Below are 16,586 nucleotides of genomic sequence, written 5' to 3'. Positions count from 1 at the left end.
CCAGGCAATTTCTGACCACGTCTAATTCATTTATGACTCCTAGTTTTGAACTGTAAGGGAAGTTAGCATGTACCTTTTCAGAAGTTGAATTATGGCTGAGCAATAGAGTTTTATAACAGAAAAGAAGAGAACCATTAAGCTGAAAGGCTTTCCCCCGTGAGGCAAGGAGGCATCAACTTTGTGGATTCTCTCCTTCCAAAATCCAGAGCTGCCTTCAGAGAGGTGTTTTAGACAGGCAGTTGCCTCAGGGAGGGGGAAAGCAAAGTAACTGCCATCAATACCATGGTGGTCAGTGGCCAGCAGAGGTGTGCAAAGATCAGGGCTCTCTGGCAAACATCTTGAAGTAAGTTGTGAAAGACAAAACAAGCATGTTGCCCCCCTCTTTTTTTTCCTCTATTCTTTTAATATTGAGCAACATTAAAGCATGCCCTTCTTTCACTAAAAATCTTTTTGTTAAACAGGCTGATAGAGACCCACATGGAAACATCTGTATTGACATTAGTCTGTGACTAGTTATGGCATCCTCTCCCCATCAGTCACTGATTTGCTGTTTTGATCACTTTTGGATCATTTTGTCTGAACTCATCCCTTCTTTGTCAGAGACAGGAACATGTGGCTTACTTGCTCAGAACAGGTTTCTCATCATTAACTGGAATGATCTTTACTGAAATGGTTCTGAGGACTTTATGTTTCCCATCTGATAGCTGGATTTTAAAGCTGTCAGTGAAGTTTTCGGAATTGTCATGCATGTACATCAGCTTCATTCCTATGCAGGGGGCAGGGGGAAGAAAAAGAAGAGAGGGAAAGAGGGGGAGAGAGAGAGAAATGGAAAGAACAAATAAATCTGACTCCTACAAAATCTCTCACATCATTTCACTCTGCTTCCATCACCCTTCTTCCATCTCCCCTCCCCATATGGCCTGGTCACAGCAAGCTTGTTTCAGCTACTAGAAGATGAGCTTGGCGAGCCACTGCTGTTCATTAATCTAACAACATACTATTGACTCAAAGACAGCCGCCTGACCTGAGTAAGGAGTGACTCCCTTCACAAAAGGGTCTCTGTCGGTCTGAAAAAGACACATCTCCTCTCCTCATTCCAATTCATTTTAACAGGGACCGTAGAAAGGGTGAGACTGCCAGGCAACACTTTTCTGTGCCTTAAATAATCCTCATGGAGCTTTAAACAAGCCTTGGGGAGAACAGCTGGCCTTGTAGCTATGACCATGGACAATCAGAAGATCTGGGTTGGAGGTGGCTCGGTCACCATTGTGGACAGGAAAAGAGAAAAGCCAAGCAAATGGAAGAGTCAAAACCAGGACTTGGGAAGGCTGAAGAATTTGGGATGGGGACATGATATTTCTGAAGTTTCGTGTTAGACAGTCAGAGAAGAGAAAAGTCTTTCCTTGGGTTTTGAGGGCTGACCTGCAACCTGAGTGGCAGGATTGAATTCACGTCCCTTTTTATATTGATAGATCCCGTATTTCACTAAATGGCCACAGTCTGGAAGAATCCACCATATTCTTGGCAGTGTTAAATACACTTTTTGATTACAGGTACTTGAAAGAGCTTTGCTGCTTCAAAACAGGTTAACTAATCATGCTAAGCTATAGAGCCCCAATTCATACATTTATCATTAGGTATATGAAGGTATGATGAAGGTACGTATTACAACCTTTCAATATATAAAGGAGGCTTATAGGAAAGATGGAGAGAGACTTTACTAATGCCTGTAGTGACAGGACAAGGGGCAAGGGTTTTAAACTGAAAGAGGGTAGGTTTAGATTGGACATAAGGAAAAAATATTTTACAATAAGGGTGGTGAGACATTGGAACAGGCTGCCCCGAGAAGTTGTGGATGCCCCATCCCTGGAAGTGTTCAAGGCCAGACTGGATGGGGCTTTGAGCAACCTGATGTAGTGAAAGATATCCCTGCCCATGGCAAAGGGGTTGGACTAGATGATCCTTAAAGATCCCTTCCAACCCAAACTGTTCTATGATTCTATGATTCTATCATCATTTAGAGCAATATTTAACCCCATGATCAGTTAATGTGTTTTTAAATCAGTGTCTCTGTCTCTGTTCTAGGTGCTGTCAAACATTTTGAAATCTGTTTGCTGATATGTTACAATATTCCCTTTATTTTTTCAGGGCAGATGGTCTCCCTAGTCATATTACTACCCTTTCTGACATGTAGGCCTCTCAGGGTGATTTTATTTACAGTTCCTAAAATCAACAGACAACATTAGCATTAAATAGGTTAACTTCTATTCCTAAACATTGCCTTGGAAATACACATAAGGCAAGCAAATAAATAAGTGGTGAAGGTTTCTTACTGTGCCACCTTGCCTCATTAAAGGAATGAAAGACCAATGTCAGAAGAGTGCTGCACCTACCATTCTTCAGTAGCTCCATGGAAAAGTCATGAACAAGCAACCCATGGCTGTGGTGGTCGTGGTTAATTAACTGTTTATAGCGTAGAATATCATTGCCATGAACTCCATTAATAAGGAACCCGTACCAGGGCCTCTGCACAACCCCAAATACCAAACGGTCTTGAGGCACATCCAGATCAACCGCATTGATAACAGAGAGATCCAGCTCTTTCATCTCCCCCTCTTGAACCTGAACATGAAAGAAAAAAATGTCCAATTCTTTTACATAAAAAGAAATCATAGAATTTTAGCATGGTTTCCTAAGTAGAGTATTTTTGTGTATGAGTGTATCTCTTTGTTTCCTCCACCCCTTTCCCAGCAGCTTTTGAACCAGCTGCTGATTTCAACCAGTTTAAGAGACATAGAGTAGTAAATTATTACAGTGATGAAAAGAGAAGGTGAGATAAGAAGTTCGTATCTGCCCCAATTAATAGAAAAGCTGTTAGGTAAGTAAACTTCATATTAAGTGCTAGGGAATGCACAGACGAGAAAGCCTTTAAATACATAAATATATATAAAAATATGGAGGCATATAAATTTTTATACATACATGCACTTTTTACTTTACAGTAAGATAAGCTTACACTGCCCTAGCATAGTGGTCACAGAATTATTATTTATATTAAAAGCAGTCTTCAGAGAGGGGAGAGGCTATGCCAGGAACATAACATAAAAAAACTCTACAAAAAAATTATAAAAGCTCTTGAGCAACGAGAAGAAACGTAAAGATCCTTCTGCTTTCTAGATGACTTATTTGTTTAAAGATTTGAGCCTTTTTTTTACTTAACTGAAAGTTACCAAACAGAGCTGGGTACTGCTCCAGTCCCGCTGAAGCTCTGTCCTACAGGTTTACACGGGATTTAACTGGGCTGTCTCCTGAACTAGGCTGAAGTACACAAAGTAAGAGAAAGATGCAGAGGAACAGGTATCAGAACAATGTTCTTATTTCTATTAAAGAGTGTTTTCTGGTAGAAAATAATTCTATGACAGGCATTTTGGTTCTTTCCTTACAGTAATATTCCTTGCTATGAATTCTGGGACTTCATCATTGGTTGGGTTGATCAGCACGAAAAATGGAGTCTCTGCTGAGCGATGCAGCCCATCAGTGACATAAAGCACAAAGTGGTCTGCTGTTGGCTCCATTCGCACGTGCCTGGCTTGTACATAGTTTATGTTCAGGGCTTTCAGGTGCTTTAGCTGAAACGAAGCTAGAGATTTTAAAGAGATGATAAGTTAGCACAATCTTTTCCTGCTTTCTGGTCTTATGTATCATTAAAAAATCTGAAACTATGTCTTTCTGCAAAGAACAAATAAATTGGATTTTATAAGTTCTCAGTCATTTTTTGGCTGAAAGAGTTACACTGCACATGTTACTGCAGGACACATGCCCTTCCCCTGAAACAAAAATGCATCCTTCTGCTTCTTGTGAGACTGTGCAACTTCATACTTCTCAGTTCAGTTTGCAGAACTGAACCCAAATAAAAAGACCCAAATAACAGGTAGGAAAATATCTAAGGTCTAAGTAATTATTGTTATTTGACTCACAGACCAGGAAAATGAGGACCAAAAGGCTCAGTGATTCCAGGTGTCCAGCTGGAGACACTGGTAAAAGCTAGTAACATTACAGAGCATGCCACAATCTGTTCTGCTGAGGATGAAACTGCCTTACAATGTTCGAAGGTGGACAAGGGAAGAGGCCCAAGTCAACCACCATCTCTATCATTTTTGTAACTTTGCCTTAGAAACTAACATGGGACCCAGACTTTTCAAATTCTCAGCTGCAGCACTTAATTGTCAGAAGTGTAGGTGAAGGGAAGCACAGGAGCCTTGCCTGGGAGAGAGAAAGGGGAGGCACAGCAAGCAGATTGATGTCTTATATTGCCACTTCTAATAGATTGCAGCTGGAATGCATAAAACAAGGATTGGCTTGTTTACGTCAAGTGCCAATTCTTCACATTTGCAGAGCTACGGTCTCCCTTTGAACTCCTCCCACACAGTCCCACTGCTCTTCATTTGCCAGCACCTGCCTTCCTCAATACACCCATATTAATGCACACACCTGCAACTACTTCACCAGAGCCCACCGCACAGCTCTCCACAAGCCCTCTGTATTTCATCTGCTTGATTGCCATAAGTCATTAAGACTTACCTATACTTATACCAATGTTGCTCTTCTCAAACCCAGGAGAAGGCAGTATATTTTCAATGTAACCAAACTGGGGAGGAGAAACCAAGACAAACTCTAAGTCATCTGCAGTGGTGTCAGGGTCAGTGGCAAACAAATGGTTGGTGGTAAGGGCTGCTGAGGAGCCCTCCTCCACCACAAACCTTGTACCTGCACACAAACAATATGATAAGCATTATTGCTTATTTAGCTCATTTTACTGTTGTTTTTGTTAACAAGAATGGAAATAATAATTAAAGGGACAAAGACAACAAATACTGAGTTACTGAGGGGTTTTGGTTTAGGTTTTTTTTCTCTGCTTACACCATCAACTCTACTTTTGCCATCATGTAAGTAGAGAGGGAGGGGATCATGAAATTATTTTACTGGTAAGTTATTAGGTATGGTTTATGTGATGCTCAAAATCAGTTGTTACCTCTGTTTCTCAGAGCATTAATTACATGAGAGCTGTTACGAATTGCTCATAATGAACAATTTTTCATGCATCACTGCTTAATTTCCCTGCTGGGACAACGCTTCATTTCGAGAACATTACTTGGGTGAGAGCCTGCAAATTACAAAACTACTCATACATATGCTTAAATATTCTCTGAGATACATAACATATATGTGATGCTTACAAACAAATGACATTGAAAAAGACAAGCATACAGAAACCATACCTTTAATATGTATACTACAGACCTCATTCAAAGCCCAGGAAGTCAATGGAAATTTCACACAATGGGCTGTTATTGGACTAAATGTACATTACCAACACTGTTTCCATTTTAACTGGGTATTTTTGATCCTGAAGAGTACTAGTGAAAATGTGGCTTCATATCTATTAATTTGTTCCATTACATATCTAGCCTCGATTTGTCTTTATTCACTAGCAGAATTAAATATAGGTAATAAAAGATTCTCTCCCTTCATATAAGGGCCAGAGTCTAAATTTCTGTTGTACGCTTTACATGCAAAGGTAGATAGATATTTAAGTTTATGTTTTTGCATTGTATAAACCTGACGATTGTCTGGACCTAAGTTCAGTTCAGGGACAAGATATTGATCACTTTTACTTAGACATAGCTTACATATACAGCAATGGATATGTATAGATGGAGGGGAGCAGATTTAAGCACTCTCATCTCTAACCACATGATTTAAACATGCAGCTGAAGAGCCACAAGCAGTTACTCATACTTGCACCTGCAGCTGAATTTGGTGGTGGCACTGTACTAGCAAAAGAAAAAAAATATTGATGGGAATTCTGATCCAAAACTTTTGTATGCTGATCTCAGCAGGCTCTTTCTGATGCTAAAAAACAAACAAACAAACAAAACCCCTGAGTCTTTAGCTATTACAGTACTGCATAGCCCACATTATAATGCTATAGGGAGAGGGAGCTTTCACCAGTTGCAATTGATGGAGGCTGGTTGTCCACTGGAAGTACAGTGATGTTAAGGTCATATACTGGAAATGGATTGTGAAGCGGAGTTGGAGGAGGAAGAGGTCCATCATAACAGCAGTCTTTCACATCTGGGCCAGCCTCACCATCAGAGACAACGAAGGTTAAGATCTCAATGGAAGGAGTCAGGCCAATCTCCCCACCTGGAAAAAATGTTGCCGTTCAGGAGAAATGTATTAGCAAAATTTCATGAAGAATAGTTTTGTATCCTGCAAGGACAGTCTGCAGTATTCAAAGTCAGAAGAAGAAGAAAACAACAGCAAAACCACTAGAATTCTTAATTCTGGCTGGTGGGGGTGCTGTTTGGTTAGGGATTTGGTTTGTTTGTAATTAATTTTAACCAGCTTACTTCTATTCTAGAATAAAGGGTGTAGAAAAGTATATAACTAAGTTAGTATTACTAATAGTTATAGTATTATTATTGCAATGTTATAATATTATATTTTAATTGTAATAAAATTGCTAATAGTCCTCATGATTCCTTTGTGCACTAAGGCATGTGCAAAATGTACATCTGTGCAGAAAGAGAGTTTTTTTCTGCGTTCTTCCTCAAAGAATGTAAGAAAAGGTCCTTCTTTTGTATATATACTCTCTTTATGACAAGTGGTAATATCGATGCTCTTCCAGAAGAAAACATTTTTGCATACCAAGAAATGCATGTATTCCTAGATGCCTCTTATCCCTACAAAATGGACTATAACAAGGGCTGTGCTTTGTCACTATACTGTATATTATGCCTATATGTAATTACATTCAAAATGTGGGCTGATACAGCACAGGACTGGGAACTGCCACAGCTTGCAAAAGGCATCTGTGGCTGAGTGTATTACAGTTCTCAGCGCTTCTGGCAGCCTGTGTCTTGCATTGCTGCAAGATATTACTAATAAGCTGCCTGCAAAGGAAAGGCAGTGACTCCCATCCTCTCCTGCAATATCTACTGGCAGCACATTTAACATGTAGAAATTTGGGAATGAAAAACACAGGCATTGCACCCTTGAAGGTCAGCTTTTGCCCTTCAATGCCTCTGCAAAACACTGCCATTGAAATAACGTTCCTGATATCTTTAGGATGCTGAAGAAAAGTTTGTTATGCGTAGCCATAATCAAGTACTTCCTTCTCTTCTCAAATACCATCTGTTCATTTTAGACAGTGCCAAGCCTGAAAATATCACATATCTTTTCCATGCTAGCACAAAATTACAGACTAATTACACAGACCAGAGCCTTTGAAAAAAAAAAGACTAAAGCTGTCATCAGAGATGTAGAAAAAAGAACCCCTTTAATGCTAATGAAAGGACAAAATTAAGTAGGAAAGGGGGTTAACTGGCCCTTGATTTCTGTGAGTAATTAAAAAAAGGTCTTTTTCAATTTTAAAGATAAAACCACAAAACAACAGCTTTTTAGCACTGTGGTTCTCTTAAAGAAAATCTGAACATCATTTATCTTGTGGTACAGAAAGACTATAAACTGTCCAAAAGTAGATATCCATCTAGATCGGAGAGGCAAGCGAGAAGTACCTCAGGTTGTTAACAGTTTTCTATTAAAACTTGGCATCCTCATTTACAGCGTTACATTACTTTGTCTGAACAGGAGTATGGAAAAAGGTCAAAGTTTTTTTTTAATGTTAGGCAACAAATAAAAAGACTCTCTTTTGTACCTAATTTAATAGTAATTTTGCCAAAAAAGCCCAAGATATTTTATCAGCAACAGTGAAAGAGGTCCTCCGGGATTATGATGCTTTCATGTACTTGTTCTAATATAATTTTCAGTTTGAACAGGGATTTGGAGAACACAGTAAAACATTTGGTAGCTGTATATCATCAGCCCTCTTTCTAAGCCAGCTTACTTTTTTCCCGACTCATAACACATGTCATTTCTCAGCAGTTCCTGATGAGCTTCTGCAAAGATTATATGGATTCAGGTTCAGATTTTCTGCCAAAAACTCTCTGACCACCTCCCAGTCTAATTCTGTCCTTAAATCACTTACTAGTGTGCTTATATGTGACTAAACCAGAGATGACATCAGCTTGGGAGAAGCGATCCACAGCAATGGCAGCTTTCCTCACTACGCCGTGGTAGGGCTGTCGAGCCAGCATAAACATCAGTTTCATGTCATCACTGTCTGCGTCTGTGGCATAAATGTACTCCGAGGAGAGGACCACTTCTTCACCCTCCAGGCAGTGCAGCACAGGAACAAGGCCTGACCGCATAACAGGTGGCTCGTCATTCACAGGCAACACCTAATCAGAAAAATAATTTAAGATCTTTTATTTTTCATTTCAGTGGAAGCCTGTTGTTTTAATACATTGCTTTCCAGCCCAAACCAGCAGTACGGTGTCAGTGTCAGAGTACACTGAGCTCTCTCTACGAACAAAATGAAATCAGCTGAATTAGGGGCACTCTTAAAATTCAAAGACAAAAGTAAACCAAACTAGATTAATTATAGCTTGATGTCCTGGTTTCAGCTGGAATAGAGTTAATTCTCTTCTTAGTAGCTGGTACAGTGCTGTGTTTTGGATTTAGTGTGAGAATGCTGTTGATAACACTCTGATGTTTTAGTTGTTGCTAAGTAGCGCTTATCTTAAGCCAAGGACTTTTCAGTTTCCCATGCTCTGCCAGCAAGCAGGTGTGCAAGAAGCTGGGAGGGAGCATAGCCAGGACAGCTGACCCGAACTAGCCAAAGGGGTATTCCATACCATGGAACGTCATGCCCAGTATATAAACAGGGGGGAGTTGGCCAGGAGGGGTGGATCGCTGCTCTGACATGGGTCAGCGGGTGGTGAGTAATTGCATTGTGCATCGCTGTTTTTTTTCCTTCCCCTCCTCCCTCCTTTTTTTGTTATATTCCTTTTCATTACTATTATTATTATTATATTATTGTTCTTATTCTTAGTAGTGTATTTGATTTTCCTTTAGTTCTTAAACTGTTCTTATCTCAACCTATGAGTTTTACTTTTTTTTTTCCTTCCTCCTCCCCACCCCACTGGGAGGGGGGAGGGGGAAGCAGCTGCCTGGTGCTTAGTTGCTGGCTGGGGTTAAACCATGACACTTGAGAAAGAAAACTCACTCCTCATATTTAAGTACAGAGAGAATAATTCCAGACAGAAGAACCCAAGCTAAAGCAAGCACAAATGCCTTTCAGCTAGTACAAGCCAAATCTCCTCTCAAAGTTGCCACATAAACCTGAAAGCTAGGGTCAAAATGGAAGCCTAACAAGTCCATTATCTTCCAATTTCCAAGGGAACGCAAAGACTTTCAGAAGTCAAGCTTTGATACGCAACACACTGACCTTGACCTGCAGGATAAACTCTACAAAGTGGATGCCATCTGTGGCTGCAAAGAGGACATCATCAGTGAGAGTCTCAGAGCCATCATGCCGATACCTGTGGAAAAAAAAAGAGCTACACAGATTTCCCACAGACAAAGAAGCTGTGCTTTCTGGTCATGCCAAACAGTGTGGATCCCTTCCAATATAAAAAGCCGATCCCTATGCAAGGGTGTCTATCTAAGAGTGCTGATTCTGGATTAGAGTGTCTTCAGAGGGCTTGTGGGGTCTCCTACAAGAAGAAAACCCCCAAGATACACCAGACATCTGCTGGGAAAAAGGTTTCACTGAGGCTTTGTTGTCTATGTTCTGGCTGCTTGTGAGGTGTCTACCAAAAATGTCTGTCCTCGCGGTGGTAGGTGCCCGCTTTGACAAACAGGTGGAAAGAGAGGCAGGGAGCTATAATTCTGCGTGCATGTAGAAAGTAGAGTCTTGTTCTTGCCAGAAATATAGCAGCAAAATTTTCATCCCTATGTTAATCAGTGTTAATACAAGTTTTCCTGTAAACTAACTAAGCTTAATAAACACACAACTTCCTTAAAAGAAAAAAGCTGGCAACCATTGCCTGCTTCACAGGAACTGCATGAATACAGAATTTGCCTCCTCATCTGCACGGGGCAGTGCTTTATAGAGAAACCTGTCTACATCAGACATGGTTGCTGGCTCCCGCTTCCTGGCCACACAACAGCTCAGTTTCTACAGTGACTGTTGCGGTCCCCAGGCTCAGCCAGCAATCTTGGCCTGGAGCAGCTCTGCCAGAGCCGTGCTATGGTAAGCATGGCTAGCTGTAGCCGCTGCACCTCGCACCGCTTCACTGCAGGGCTTTCACTCATCCAACTGAGAGACTCAGCCACCGCAAGAGGAAAAGACAGCCACTCTTCTAACCTGACTGCCAGGGTACGCAGGTCCCCACAGGAAAGCCTGTCGCCTTCATTCATGGGAATGCCATCCAGCTCCATCGCCCCATGCTGAGGCTGTCTCTGCAGGAGGAGGAGAAGAAGCTCCCGTTTCGTGTCCACGTCAGAGATGAGAATGTGTCCCTCTGTGACAGGGCTCAGGCCACCCTCTTCCACTCTCAAATGGCTTGTAAAAACCTGCATGGAGGAGAAATGCTGAACTCTCTTTTCTACTGCACCTCCAAACATACACCGAACAGGGCAATTTCAATTTGCTCTGGTGTGAGGATGTGTGACATCTTAAAAACCAAAATGCAAAAGGCTGTACTCTTTTCTGCTGTGTTAGGAAAACCTAAGGAATTTACTAATAGTAGGCCCTAATAGTGCAGCCCAGTCCTGACCCCATTCACAGAGGCTCCTGGCCTTCATAGGCCATAGGCAACACAAAGAGGAAGGATGCAGTTTTGCTAACCAGGATGTGACATACATATTTTTGTACAGCCACCCAGACACTGAAGGTAGTCCTCAGCTTATTTAGCACAAAAAATCACCTTGCACACCCACTAGACTTCACCTTCCACTTCAGTCCCAGTGCAGGCTACGTGCAAGACACTGAAACCCTGATCCCATGGAAGATTTATTTTTTATTTCGGTCAGATCAGGACATCTCTCTGCATTTCTGTTTCTACCCAAAGCCATTTCCAAGTCCTTCGCTCTCACTTTCACCACCACCCTACCTCTGGGGCTTGATTGTCCACAGGAAGAATTGTAATATTAAAGCAGACCCCATACAAAGTGCCACCATGCTGATTGCTGACAGAAAAAATAAACTGGACATGCTGAGGTTCAGGCCCAACGTCCTGCAGTGGTGGCATGTAGGCAACTTTCATATAGTTCACAGCATGCTGCAAAAAGAGAAGAGGGGTGCATGTAAGAAGAGATAATGGGAGTAGCCATAATTCAGGACATTCGGGACCTTTCTCATCCACTGATTAGATGTTGTGCGAACTATCAAAACTAATTCCAGAAACTTTGAACCTAGTCTTTAGCTCCTGGCAATACCTTGATTAAATGCATCTTTAGCTACAAATGAGGTGAGTACAAGTTCAAATACCCCAACCTGTAGCAAAAAATACAGACACAGTTTATAAGCGATAACAGAGGCAATGGCTTTACCTTCTTGATGGAGCCCTTTAAGAATGCTGGTCCCAGGGCCTTTTCTATCTGTGACTTTAAAATAAACAATTCATCAAAGCATAGTTTTTAATGTAACATCTCCCATAGCAGCTGAATTTGCCCTCACCAGTATGAATAAACTGCACACCCTGCCTCCCCAGGTGAGGGCAGGTCGGTGAAAGAGGCTAAAATAATCACCAAAATCTTGCATCCAGACACCCATATTAGGCATGTGATTAATCATTTGTAGGCTCAGAGCTCTCATTATGGTTCTGCAATGATCACCGTTATGCAACCTTAACCATACAGCAGGATATAAAACCGGGCACTTTGCAATTTACTAATATTCATAAGACATCTGTCAAACTACAGAAGCATGAAAACTGAACAACAGAATCCAGAAAAAGGCTTGTTCCAGCCTGTACCACATCTATCGGTGGAGACACTGAGAAGAAGCAGGAAACTGTCAAGGCCTCATTTCCACATTTTGTGTATTTTTTCCTTCCTCTTAACATCATGCTGGAGCCAAATTCAGCCTACCCAAAGCAACTGCAGCCCCTGCTGGTTTCAGAAGGAGAGTTGTGTTTACATATTGCAGAACTGAAGCATGACAGAAATTTGTTTTAAAAGCTGGAATTGAATTAGCAGAGTTTTGAGCTTCTTAGGCAGAGCTTGTGTAGTACTGCTCCTCATTTTTCACCTCTTGTTTTCCTGTCAAAAAGAAGCTGCACACTTGTAACTTTTTAAAATTGTTTAGAACTGGTTATGGTATCAGGTAGCATAACAAACCTGAGTAAATGACCGCAGTGCAAGAGCAGCAGGATCCTTGACCAGCTTGGGGATGGTGTCCACCATAAACAGCTTCCCAGCATCCGAGTGGCTGTACAGAAATACGTATGTCACATCCTGGTTAGCAATACTGAAGAACAGGAAAAACAACAGTCACATAGCTCAATCTTGCATTTCAGATTAACTTCCCACTCCCAACTGCATTGAAAGGAGAAACATTTTTCTTTCTTCTATCCTTGTTATTCATTTAAACATTATCACAGAAAACTGACCACAAGAAATATTTTTCAGGATGGTCATGAAAAATCATTGCATACCTTATAAGCAAGCTCTGGGTTTGCTCTAAGTGTGTCTCTGCACACCCCAGATACCATTTACACCACCTGCAAGTCTAGTCCATCACATTCTCATTACTTACATGCCTCTATTTATCTTTACGTAGAAAAACTATTTATTTCTGGTTTTCGTGCATCTTCTAAACTTCTGAAATGAACCAGTTTCCAGCAAGCCAGCTTTCCAAAAGCAGTAACCAGCAAACTGGATAACCATGTGGCTATTTGACTGAATAGAGGAACAGCCTAAACGTCCTTCTCCCCCAGCTGCGTACCGATCCTTTGTTGCTTGAGGTCAAAATTGAAAGTGTTGATCTTCAGCTTAAACCATACAATAGCTGGATTTTAAACTTTTATATTTAGCAAATTGTTGCCAATGCTGTCATGAATTTACCAAATGGTGAAACAGCATCAGTGACATGTAAACTGCTACTACACCCCTTCATCCCATACCCCTATTGCCCCCATAACCAGTTCTGCCTACATTCTGCTCCACAGGTTCCTGGTCCAGGACCAGGAGTCCTTCACAGTGCCATGGTAATAATACATATCCTAGAAAAAGCTGTAGCACCTCATCTTCTCAGTCTGGGGCATGCCCAGGTCAGCCCCACGGTATCAGCAGAGGTGCTGTGACTTGTGCTCAAGGCTGTACAGGATCACACAGTCCCATGTAAAATGCAAGTCCAACAAAAGGAACAAAAAGATTTCAGGTGCTTTCCTCCTTCTTACTTCTTGCTAAACTATGCATTTTTTTTTAATTACTCTGTGTATTATTCTGTTGCTTTCAGCTCTAGCTCACCCTTAATCATCAACAGGAGAGCTACACCCAGCTATTGTCACATGCATTTTAAGCAAACAGATGAAGAACCTGAGACACAAGCATGCTACTGCCACTGAGGCTGCTCCTCTTACATGGGTCATTGCCCTGTCACACCTGAAAAGTATGGCAGGTCACACCTACCCTTGTGTGCAAGAGAAAAATGGGGAAGTGGTTATGGTGTATGTGAGTTCCCTGTCTTGCTCTTCCACATCTATGAAGTAGAGGTGTTTCTTAGTTAGGTGAGCAATCTCAGTCTCCTTAACAACCAGGTGACGGGTCACTCCTGGGGCTTCTCTGGGTAGCTGATCATCCACAGGGGTAATGTGCACCATCATCACCTGAAATCAGGAAGACAGTAAAATCAGCAGCCATTCCTCTCAATAAGAGAGTGTCCAAGCAGCTGTTTACAAACATGCACACACAGAAGTAAGTGGATTACTGGAATATGAGATACAGGATGTGGCTGTCATGCCATGTCATGAACACATGAGTAACACAGATATACAACAGTTAAATGCAAAGCCTATGAATCTTAGCAGTTTCCCTTTAAATTAAAAGCGAAGTTAAATTCAGTATCTTGGACTCGTGGGTGAAATAAATAGTCCCTTCTCAGTTGACTTCAGGAGGGCTGTTTAATTTGTTTGTACTGTCTCCAAATCTAATTTGTTTTCAACATTTTATTTTACAGTGTAGGAAAAAGTCTTTACAATGGACTTGTCTCTTTGTGGCCAGGCAGAGAGAATTACCCCATGGAAAGCAAGAACAAGAGCAAGAGCTAGCTCTGAAGAACATTATTTGTGGTGATGACTGTGGTGATGGCAAACAGAAAAGATCTACACCAGTTTGATTTGAAAGTCTGTCAGAAGGTGTAAAATCATCAGCCATTTGAAGGAAAAATGCAGGACTCTGCCAAAGATGCTTCAGTTTCATACCTGTGGCTCTGAGAGATTGGGAGGGTCATGGCTATCACATAGCACAAACTCAAGGGAATCTTCAAATACTTCTCCTCCCAAATGACGATAATAAATTATTCCACTAAATAGATCCCTCTGAAGAAAACTGCTGACAGAATACCCTGTTGAATTGAAGAACATATCTTCTATTGAACAGTGCATGATTTTAATAATTCATAAAAATTATCCATTAACTGTGCAAGTAACTGGTGAAGCATCATGTCCTCTTTCTCACCCTAACTAGGGCAAGCCCTTTGAAATGTTATCTCATTGTCTTCCACGTTTCCTGAAGACCATCAGCTTCTTTTCTATGTCACTTAAAGATCATTCAAAAAATGAAGCAACACAGCAAATGGGCCTAAAGCCCTGTTCAGAGGACAAAAGAGAATTTGCAGGACTAGCAGCCTCTGCAGTCTAGCAGAGGAATTTCTGAGTTCAGTGAAATGGAAGGAGAGCTTGCTTCCTCTTTTAGTATCATTAGCGTCATCTAATAGCTTTGAACTTGTCAGGGATCCTTGCAGATAAAATAACTCCTGATGAGCCCAGCTTTTCTGGAGGAGAAAAATATAGTAGGGAAATAGATTCAGAATGGAAGAATTATGGGATAAATTGTGTTCACAAGTATCCTGGTGCAGAGACCAACATTAATTAATGATGGGGATTTACACTATAATGAAAGAAGTCCAAATTTGCCATGATTTGTCCTGAGCCAAAATAAGTTATCTAATTGTAACATTTAATGTAGTTAAAAAAGGAGGGGACAAAGAAAAGTGTGCTGTTGTGGATGTGTTTCATTACCTATCAAGTTTGGTCCTGGTTTCTTCATGATTTCTCCAGCCTGTGGTGGCTTGGTAATATTGAATAGTATGTAATCATCACTGGAATCCATGTCAGAAGCATGAAGCATGGAGCTCTCAATCAGGATTGTCTGTCCCTCATGAACTTCAATGACCACATTGCTGATAAGAAATGGAGGGCTGTCATCTTTAGGGAGGATATTGATTGGAAACTTATGGCGAATACTGTGGGGGCCATCAAAAATCCTGAATACTACAAAGTCCTTAGTAGAATCGCTGTCGTCATGATGGTAGTGAACAACTCCAGCCTGAATGTCAGAGACTGTGAACATGAATCCTTTCCCTCCTGTCAAAACAGTGGAAGCAAATGCATCAAAAAAGTGCAGTCCCACCCAGAGGAGAATCCTTCCACCACTGGGAATGTTATTAAGGGAGAGAGAAGGAGAATGCATTTCTAACTAGAAAAATCAAATGTAACCTCACCTACTGGAAACAAGTTTGTAGAACTTGGAATAGTTAACAATAATGCAGAATTTGCAACTGTGGTAGCAGAGAAAATCCTCCAAATGTCCATTGCACTAAAGATAACTGGAGATATCAGGGATTTTTAACTGTGACTGTTTCCACTTTAATTTCAACCTCTACTTTCTTATCAGAACATTTTACATGTATTTTAAGCATCAAAGAGAATATGCTTTATAATTACAGCTCAGCGTTTCACTGCAAGTAAAAAATAACCTTTGTAGGTCTTGGTTTTTCTGCATATTGAGGTTACTGTCGATTATAAGACAATTTTACACCTCTGCTTCACTAGACATGTTATGCACACACGCAAATACTCAGGCAGATTAAAGGTTTCGAGAACTGCAAGCTGGTGCTGGAAGAGAAGATCTCCCCAGGGCCTCCAAGGAAAATATTTTTTTGCCCTCCATGCTGTGTAACATCAGCAGAGACCCCCACCCACTCCCTTTGCTCTTTACTTGAAGAGAATTATGGGCAGACTTTAGGATGGAGAAATAACTGCCTCACCACCAAACAAAAACCTGTCAAAGGTGACAGAAGGCAGAGAACAGCACCATACATACCTCTTTCTTTCAGGGCTTTCCTTTATCTCTAGGGCTGGCATTACCAAACCCAACAAAAGAGCATTCAAAATATTGGCTTGATTCACTGTTCCCTGCAGTTAATGGGAATCCCTCCAATTACTCATTGGGCAGTGGCTCAGACCATTTGCCAGCAGCATTAGAGTTATGGTGCAGCTGGAGGGCTAAACCTGAACTTTCCTTTAAAGTTTGAACATCAGTTGGTGCTTGCTAGACAAAAAAGGCAATTGGCAAAAATCGTGGTGATGGTTTCCTTTGCATGTGCCTATGCAGACACATAAAAGAGAATAAGGTGCAGCCGCTGGAGAAGAAGTATCCACCCCTGGCTGACC

General features: G+C 41.2%; 1 protein-coding gene across 1 annotated transcript in view; it reads right to left on the bottom strand.

Moving 5' to 3' along the window:
- The window catches only part of FREM1 (FRAS1 related extracellular matrix 1), a 62,782-nt gene that overhangs the window by 33,612 nt on the left and 12,584 nt on the right, over nt 1-16,586 (bottom strand). The window contains 13 exon segments of the mRNA XM_050912905.1: nt 622-766; nt 2,394-2,622; nt 3,444-3,640; nt 4,582-4,767; nt 6,010-6,207; nt 8,051-8,303; nt 9,353-9,446; nt 10,274-10,482; nt 11,022-11,189; nt 12,250-12,340; nt 13,543-13,739; nt 14,334-14,476; nt 15,153-15,497. Coding sequence (XP_050768862.1) covers nt 622-766; nt 2,394-2,622; nt 3,444-3,640; nt 4,582-4,767; nt 6,010-6,207; nt 8,051-8,303; nt 9,353-9,446; nt 10,274-10,482; nt 11,022-11,189; nt 12,250-12,340; nt 13,543-13,739; nt 14,334-14,476; nt 15,153-15,497 — 2,455 coding nt within the window.

Source organism: Gymnogyps californianus, chromosome Z, assembly GCF_018139145.2.
Source record: "Gymnogyps californianus isolate 813 chromosome Z, ASM1813914v2, whole genome shotgun sequence".
Taxonomy (NCBI): Eukaryota; Metazoa; Chordata; class Aves; order Accipitriformes; family Cathartidae; genus Gymnogyps; species Gymnogyps californianus.
This window is presented reverse-complemented; position numbering and strand designations above follow the sequence as displayed.